At 47.0% G+C, this 9354-nt stretch overlaps 1 protein-coding gene across 2 annotated transcripts; it reads left to right on the forward strand.

Annotated features, from left to right (window-relative positions):
* The first annotated feature begins 225 nt into the window (after positions 1–225).
* Positions 226–2554, forward strand: LOC115745332 (DELLA protein GAI-like). 2 transcript variants are annotated; one of them, XM_030680825.2, is made up of 2 exons: positions 226–889; positions 1046–2554. In XM_030680825.2, the coding sequence occupies exons 1-2, from the start codon at positions 393–395 to the stop codon at positions 2211–2213; spliced, it is 1665 nt and encodes a 554-aa protein (XP_030536685.2). In that variant the 5' UTR covers positions 226–392; the 3' UTR covers positions 2214–2554. The 2 variants fall into 2 exon arrangements, with proteins under 2 accessions (XP_030536685.2, XP_048140459.1); XM_048284502.1 differs by having other exon boundaries at positions 226–2554.
* Positions 2555–9354: the final 6800 nt, after the last annotated feature.

Consider the following 9354-nt stretch of genomic DNA (forward strand, 5'->3'; position numbering starts at 1 on the left):
AAAATTAAAATTAAAAAAAAAAATAGAAGAGAGAGAGAGAGAGAGAGAGAGAGAGAGAGAGAGAGAGAGAGAGAGAGAGAGACGCCATTATTATGGGCTCACTTGTTCCTTATCTCTTCCATTTTCTCAGCCTCTGCTGTTCCTCCATTGGACCTCCCACCATCCTTCCTCCAAAAAAAAAACTAAAAGACTCTTCTTTTATCAAAGAATCAGCAGCAGAGGGGGAAAAAGGAGACATGCCAGCAAAACCTCCCGGCCCTGCCACTGCCATGAACGAAATTTGATCCCCACTCGCAGTCCTCCCAAATCTCTGAAATCAAAGCACCCTTCCCCAGAAACCCACAGCAGAGAGAGAGAGAGAGAGAGAGAGAGAGAGCGAGAGGTAGAGAGAGATGAAGAGGGATCATGGAGACACTTGTAATGGCGCCTATGGCGGTGGGGGTAGCGGTGCCCCGAAGGGCGAGTCCCTGTCCTCCTCAATACCCGCCTCTGGCAAGGCCAAGATGGTGATGTGGGGAGAGGACGGCCAGGATCCGTGCGGCGGGGGCGGGGGTGGCATGGACGAGCTTCTCGCGGCTCTTGGCTACAAGGTGAGGTCCTCGGACATGGCCGACGTCGCCCAGAAGCTCGAGCAGCTCGAGATGGTGATGGGCACCGCTCAGGAGGACGGTATCTCCCACCTCTCCTACGACACCGTCCACTACAACCCCTCCGATCTCTCCTCTTGGGTCCAGAGCATGCTCTCCGAGCTCAACCCTCCGCCGCAGCAGCTCGCCCACCCGGTTCTCGCTCCGGCCGAGTCGTCCTCCACCGTCACACAGCACCATCATTCGCATACTGGGTCTCAGTCTCAGACTCAGACGCAGTCCCAGGTCATCTTCAACGACGACTCCGAGTACGACTTGAGGGCGATTCCCGGCGTTGCCGCTTACCCGCAGAGTGACTCGGACTTCGAGAGCACCGCCCGGAAGAGGTTGAAGACCTTGAACGGCGGGTCGAATTCGTTGTCGTCCTCGTCCTCTTCGTCGGCCGCCGGGGCGGCGCCCTCCGAGTCGACTCGGCCGGTCGTCCTGGTTGACATGCAGGAGGCAGGGGTGCGGCTCGTCCACACGCTCATGGCCTGCGCTGAGGCGGTCCAGCAGGAGAACCTGAAGCTGGCCGATGCGCTCGTCAAGCACATTGGCCTGCTCGCCGTTTCGCAGAACGGGGCGATGCGCAAGGTAGCGACCTACTTCGCTGAGGCGCTCGCCCGCCGGATTTACCGAATCTACCCCCACGACGGCGGCCTCGACTCCTCGTGCAGCAACGACATCCTCCAGATGCACTTCTATGAGACCTGCCCTTACCTCAAATTCGCCCACTTCACTGCCAATCAGGCGATTCTGGAAGCCTTCGCCAACGCCAGCCGCGTCCACGTCATCGACTTCGGCCTCAAGCAGGGTATGCAGTGGCCGGCCCTCATGCAGGCTCTGGCCCTGAGGCCCGGCGGTCCGCCCGCCTTCCGGCTCACGGGGATTGGCCCACCGCAGCCAGACAACACCGACGCTTTGCAGCGGGTCGGCTGGAAGCTGGCTCAGTTGGCCGACACTATCGGGGTCGAGTTCGAATTCCGGGGGTTCGTTGCGAATTCGCTGGCTGATCTCGAGCCTGCCATGCTGGACATCCGCCCTCCCGAGGTCGAGACGGTGGCGGTCAACTCGGTGTTCGAGCTCCACCGGCTGCTCACCCGATCTGGGGCGATTGACAAGGTTCTGTCCTCCATCAAGGCTATGAGACCTAAGATTGTGACGATGGTGGAACAGGAGGCGGATCACAATGGCCCGGTGTTCGTGGACCGGTTCACAGAAGCGCTGCATTACTACTCCAGCCTGTTCGACTCGCTGGAAGGGTCTGGGGTGACCTCCCCGAGCCAGGACCTGGTCATGTCCGAGATGTACTTGGGTCGGCAGATTTGCAATGTTGTGGCCTGCGAGGGGCCGGATCGAGTGGAGCGGCACGAGACGTTGGCACAGTGGCAGGCGCGGATGGGATCGGCTGGGTTCGACCCGGTCCATCTGGGGTCCAACGCGTTCAAGCAGGCGAGCATGTTACTGGCCCTGTTTGCAGGTGGAGAAGGTTACAGAGTAGAGGAAAACAATGGCTGTCTCATGCTCGGTTGGCACACGAGGCCTCTGATCGCGACTTCGGCGTGGCAACTCGCTGCGACTCAGTGAATCTAGTGACATTCAGCTGAGTTAGATCGAGACTGAGACAGATCCTGTTGTGGGTTCGACCCCCTTAGATGTTGATCAGTGATTGAAAGCGCTTTGCCTGAGTTGGGGAGGTGCTAAGAGAGAGGCTACGAAACAACCTCAAGAGTGTGTAGTTCCACTTCTTGTTTTTTGCCTCTGTGTAGTCTTCTGCAAGATCTTCCAATCTTCCTTATTGATTTATTTCATGAATTTTGGTTTTGGTTAGACCTTTGGGCCTCTACTCAAGGTTGGATGAATGCGAATGTGTATCCTCTGCATTTAACTTTTGGAATAAAATGATGATGATGACGAAGATAATGATTCTCGCTGGCAGGCCATGGGGTTTTTGCTTGTATCACTTCTTGTGTGCCAAATTGATCTCTGCTTTTCATTGCTCATATGGGTTGACAGACTATGTGCGATTGCTGTTTTACTTTGTCGTTCAGGTGTTTTGTAGGGGGAACTGGCATTTGACTCCTGGTTTGTTTGTCGCACCACTTTGAACTTCTGATGAAACAGAGAAACAAGGGATGGAATTTTTTGAAGATTGGGAAGAGCAACCTGTGAATCCGCAATCTGGGTATTCATCCAAGCCTCCCGTGTCATGTCTTAGAGCCTTAAGAATCTCATGTGGGGTGTGAGAAGCTGTCCTGGGAGCTTAACGTTAGGCGCGGATAATGACGTGACGTGACGGTACGGAACCGCGAGGGAAGGGATGGTGTTTGCGAGTGATAAGACGGGAACTTGACTGCGAGTTCTAATGAACGTTGTGACTCATGATAACGATGGCCGAGTTGAGTTTTGAGCTTTAAGGATGGTGGAAGTCCGATAGCAGAAGCATATAGCCCCGTGGATGATGATTAGAAGGAACTAGGACCATAGGAAACCGAATCATCAGAAATGCTGCTTAGTCCACCACGGTTCTTCTTCGAACAATCCATTAGAGACTTCAGCGTATTGGAGAAACTTATGATTTACGGGCAAACACCAGGCAAAACCTTTTCCGGGTCGGGTTCCTTTATCGTTCTGTGAAAGGCAAGATCATTCATTCACCGAGTATGAATTGTTCAGAATCAACTCTTAGCAGGTCCAGATATCGGGCTCGGTAGCGTTAGCAGAAGATCACATTGAAACCCGAAACGAAAACAGCAAAAACCATAGCCTCCGTACACTCAACGAGGGTTCTGGGAATCGAAATCCGGGGTCTCTGCTGTCAACCACCCACTCTCCCTCCCATCCTAGCCTCTGCAACTGCGAAGCGACGGTACACGTAAAGCAGCGATTTTTAACCCGAAAGGAGCCAAGCAGTAATAATTCGCCAGAGCATGGATGATTACATTTCCATTTGCGGCAACGAGCGAAGCAGCTATCGGGGTAAAAGCCCTGAAACCAAAAAAACCTCAAAGCAGGGGGCCTGACGGTGTTTTCATCTCCCATCTTTGCTAACCGTGACGACGACGCTGAAAAAAGAGCGCCTTCTGCTTTCCTTTACTGGGTAAAAAATCGAACCAGTCGAGGCTTGAACGATGAGGTTTATACTGCCATTTCATGCAAAAGGGTTGGAGAAAGATGCCAGCGTCCTTGGCCTGCTCGTTTTCATTTCTGAAACGGTGTTTTCTCGTCAGCTTTTCTGCAACGTGTCGAGTCTAGCCTGGCGTTTGGATTAGGGGGACGGTGCGTAGAAAGAGTTCTAGCTTCTGTGATCCGATCTCAAGTATTGTCCCCCGGTGAAAGAATTGCACCTAGGGATTGTTTCGATTTTCCGAGCAACCGAGTAATAATCGAGTTCTAAATCTTTCGATAAAATACGGTTAAGTTTTAAGAGTTGGTTAAATTGTTGTGAATAAGTATCTCCTTTTCGACCAAAAAAAAAAAAAACTACGTTAGCTCAGTCTTATTTTCGTATGATTTGAGTGAGGAAAAATACCGATTGTGTTTTTTGAGAAAAAAGAAAAAAGGGAGGCTAAAAATTTGATGAGATGAACCCAATGTATGGAGTTGTCGCCCTCTATTTTGCTGATACCTGCCGTAAGGCGGATTGGATGAAGTTACCGAAAGAACGAAATTGCACAGGCTTGATAAATTTTATGATTTGATTGTGCTTTTTGAGAGTTTCAAGGTCTGACTGCACTTTTACGACAAATTTTACTATTTCGGGCTCATTTGTTTATTATGTCTTGTTTTTCATGTAGGGGCCATTTTGCTAGGCTTGCAGAGTTTTTTCTGAAGACATTATCATGGGAAGGATGGAAATCTTCACATGTTCTGCCGGGACCATAGTTTGCATTCTTGGGGACAACCGAGGCTCGATTTGGTGGACTTACTTTCACCTTCAAATTAAACGAGGAGGAAAGAAGGAAAGAAAAAACAAAACATGTAAATCATTTTATATTATGGATGTGCTTGTTTTGCAAAAAATAAATAATTCACGAAATATTTTTTTTAATAATAATCACTCGTGTCGTCTTAAAAAAAGAAATTATTTTTCAAACGTTTAATCAAAAGATCCCGATTCAAGATAAATTCACAAGGCATACGTCAATTACGGTATCAACTTAGAGCATAGTAATGGAGGATTTGTCAAAACCCGATTTTGAAATGACCACAATTATAGCTTCCTAGCTGCTCTACTTCTTCTGACTTTTGATCTATTCTTGAAATTGCTGTCTCATGACTTCGATTAATTGGTCGATCAATGTATCTCTAAATCTCGCTTTTTTCACGACTCTCAAATGGTGGGTAACTAATGCAGTCTTTGACTGAATCGTGATGTTCGAGTCCTGCTCGCAACGATATTGTTCACTTTGGACCGAAGCTCGCACGGTATTGTTGTTCTGGGTTTCGCCCAGAAAAGGCCTCGTCGCAAGTTATTACAAGTGTCATCCCATATATAAAACTTCATCTCGCCACGTTCGGGAGGTGTGGAATTCGGTTCAGTCATGCCCCCTTCGACATCCGCACAAGTCGCGTCACTCACCGTTATGTTTCGCCATCAGAGCCCGCACGCTCTCGTCGGATCGGATCGTTACATCTCGAACATGCCAAACCCTAGAAGTCATGGATATCTCGCTTAATCCAGTTACTTGTATACTCAAATGGAATACGATCTTAAGTATCGAGTCCGTGGTGGACCTCACCTTATGCCAGTTTATCACGCCTCGTTTTCTGATAAGTCCGAACGCATCTAACCCGTCTGCCCAAGCAAGCGTCGAGTCTTATCAATGCAATGAACACGACATGAATCCCAAGCCGTACGTAATGTTCCTAACCAAGAGCATGCAACCGACTCGATGTCTCGAACCTTTGCTTGTTATTGAATCGGGCAATAACTGTCGTGCTGAGACCGGCCGTTGGAGGTTTGAATTGAAAGGTCGGAAGAGGGTGGGAGCTTACGGCAGGCAAGTGTGCCTCGGGCAACCATCAAGTCCCCCCTCTCATCATAATATCTAAGGAAGGAAGTTTTTTGAAAAATCTTGCCATGGAGTCTTGTTTGCCCCCGACTCGAATGATGTGGACTTACATGTATGACGGCATGTTTCTGTTTAACCTTTTGAGTGAATGTGAGTCTAACTAGTAATGCTAACGGATTCGGATCTGAGCTCTCTCTTGACGATCTCCCTAAATGGAGAAATCGAGTTTCTGCTGTGCGCTTGCAACACATGCTTTTGGTAAACTAGCACGAAGATGCAACCTTTGTTTGCGCACTAATGTATGCCTATAGGTGAATATGGAAGGAGGGGCTATTCGATAGTCGTCGCATGTCATGTCGCTCGTTAATTGAAAGGGACACGAGAGCCGAACACGTGATTAGCGCTCATTAACCTTCCGGTTCTCAATAAATGCTTCGCGATTGCAAATGACATCCGGTGTGTGCATGGTTGAAACACGATGTATTATGTTTTCACATACATCCAACCAACCGACGATGCGAAGTACGATGATCGAGAAACGCGCCCGAAGATTACGATAATAAGACGGGCACAGCTGTTAATGAATTCGACGGGAAATTATCAATCCACGCCCCCCAAAATCTAAATCTCTAAACTTTTTTTTTTTTTCTCACCATCCCTATTTCATGAATACAACAACAACAACCTTAATAAGTTGAAGATGTTAATGAGTTGGGGGGTCAAATCGGCGGCCATAAAGTAACGGGGAACAGAGCGGTCATGATTGGCAGTGGGTTCTCCCACCACCATCAAAGAAGCCAAGTCAACATAGGACTGTTCACACGATTGATTACGGAAAAGTGCAAAGTTACCATCAAAGAGTTCGCGTCGCACAGACTTCACTTTCTTCTAATTTTTTTTTATTTTTTTTTCATCTTTCTTAGGGGCGATTGATCTCAATCTAATCTAGTTCTACAGAGACCAGAATCGATGTGGAATTGACTGGTTAGTGGGGGTGGTGGCTCCATGATGGTGATCATTGACAATCCCCACCCAAGCTAAGCAACTTACCTTTCATTTTCATCCCTTCCTCTTTTCTCTGCTTTTGGCAGACAACCATGGTCCCCGCCCACAAATGCATGAGACCTCCTTCACATTTGCACACATTTAAGTGTTGGCCCCCCTCCCTCTTTTCAACAACTACTCCTAGAAAGGCAAAACCACAAAAGAAAAGTAATTGCATAGATCACAAAGTTTTTTTCTTTTTATTACATGTGGGGTTTGAGTAATTGGGTATGAGTATATCTCCACTGAATCTCCCTCCCCCCCAAATGAAAAGGCCGCTCTTTAATCGTATAATTTAATTACATGCTCTGAGTGCAAATCATCAACTTCAACCAGTTGCGGTCGAGGAAGGACTGCGACTGATAGAACAATTAAATATCAAATCATGCCTTCATATAAAAAAGTTTAAGTGTTTAGAAACATTGACGGTGATCCCACAAAATCTCGCATCTTATCAGAACAAGAGGTCCGGAGTTTAAATCTTTTCAGGTCCTTATTTGTCTTCTCAATTACATATTTTTACCTTTAGTATTGGGTGAAAAGATAAGACTAAGCGTGAATGGGAGTGATACAATAATTAAATATTAAATTATGCCTTGATATTAAAAGGTTAAACTTCTAAAATAATTGAAAGTGATTCTACAAAATCTCGACGACTGAGGAAAGAAGAAGGGAGCGGAAAGGCGAGAGGCTTTTGCCGCGCGCATGATTGGGTAATTAGACGGACGATTAATAGGCGGATTCATAAAAACGGACGATTAATAGGCGGATTCATAAAAACGGACGATTGTGGTCATGAGTGGCTTCTCTCATTGGTGTGAGCTTGGCTGCTTCGGAAGAGTTGGGTGCAGCTCATGGGATTTCAATGCCTCGGTGCGATATGGACCGTGACATCACAATGTAATTTGTCAAGCATTTGGAAGTGGCCATTCCGGGTACGTAGGAGGATAGCGGAGCAAGATATTTGTTGAGTTCATCGGCGGCGAATTGAGGATGACCAGGCGGCCGAGCCGAGGAGCTCGTTGGTGAGGTTGTTTTCGGTCTCGGGATCATCCATGGTTTTGCAGCGTTTCGAGACCGTTTTCCATTTGCATGCTCGCCGTCCTCGGCGCGGCTTCTAGCCCGTTGGTAATTTTCTTCGTTATCTCTGTGCTTTTGCCCATTTAAGTTAGCATATCAATCTATTTCCCTTCGAGTGTGTGGAACCTTTTGTGCACGCCTGTATGCATATGTGCTGTTTATGCAATTTCACCGCATCATTGCTTCCCGGAAAAATTGTCTAAAAAATCCTAAACCAATTATATGGAGGCCAATTCAGTCCTATACCCTTTTGCTTGTGCCGATTGAGTCCTAAAATTTTTGATGTTTTTTCAATTTAGTTCTAAACCTTTCAATTATGCCAATTTAGCCTTAAACCTTTTGATGATTTGCCAATATAGCTCTTCCGGCCAAATATCTAGATAATAGGTTTAGGATTAAACTGACACAATTGAAATGTTTTTATGAATGAATTGGCTGCCGTACAACAAATTTAAGACTTTTTAGATAACTGTTCTATTGCTTCTTAACGTATAGTGGGGGCCTTGGACCCTCGACCTTTAGTATCCCATGAAAAGCATGCACATGCAAGGGTGAGTTTTATGGGTGTGGTGAGGTGAGCCCCCTCCTTCGAATCCGAAGTTGCCTGGATGAGCACGCGATAATATTATCCTAGTTCTGCTAAAAGCTATACAACCCCTTTGCCGTAACATTCTCTGTGGAGGCCGTTGCTATAACTTCTTACCAAAGCAACCTTATCACTCGGTTTATCCCAAGGCGAGTGCACAAAGAATCAACATTAACGAACTTGATACTAGAGCATGAATAAAAAGGTTGAACGAGCACGGATCTGATAGTGAGAGCGAGACCTTTACGAAGCTCCTTCGGAATTGAACTTGCACGCTAACGAAACCCGAAAGAAGCGAAATCCCGAAAACATATATTAAGAAAACTTCCTGAAACGGGAGAGAGGAGCTTTCAAAACTAGACTGATGAAGGCGAACATTGTACACACAAGAAGAAGAAATAACAAAAGGTTTTCCAGGCTATCTTGTAGACTAAATGAAGGCAAAGTTAAGGCGGTACACGGCACATGTAAAGCCCAAACCAGCCCAGAAACGACCCAAAGAACTTGGACCCCAGCCAGAGCTCCAACCCGCTCAATTTCGTGAGATTTCAGTTTCCCCACCTACGGTCGTTCCATTTTCCAAATTCACCTCCAACAATTTGGAACGTCTTTTACTAAAGACAGCGTCTGTATCGCTTATGAAAATGAACGGACATAGTATAACTTTTACGACCGACAGAAATGTTTAGGCACCGGATGTTGTTGATAACGATGACATCTTTCTTCCATCGACAGATTTCTCCGAACGATATGAGCGATAGAATAGAATCGTATTTTCCAGATCATTTATTTCACATCTCTCGAACTCGGTGACTATATGTGAATGCGCCTCTAATTTAGGCCATGTACACCGTTGCCGGACCATGGCTATGACCTATTGAGCTCCTCGAGCAATGCCCCGGCCCATTAAGGGAAGCTGAACTGGGACTTCGGTTCATACTGTTATCGATCTGTAAAGTGAACTTGCACTTGGAAGAGGAACCACACAAGTCAACAACAGTAC

The sequence above is a fragment of the Rhodamnia argentea genome, chromosome 8 (genome assembly GCF_020921035.1).
Source record: "Rhodamnia argentea isolate NSW1041297 chromosome 8, ASM2092103v1, whole genome shotgun sequence".
NCBI lineage: Eukaryota > Viridiplantae > Streptophyta > Magnoliopsida > Myrtales > Myrtaceae > Rhodamnia > Rhodamnia argentea.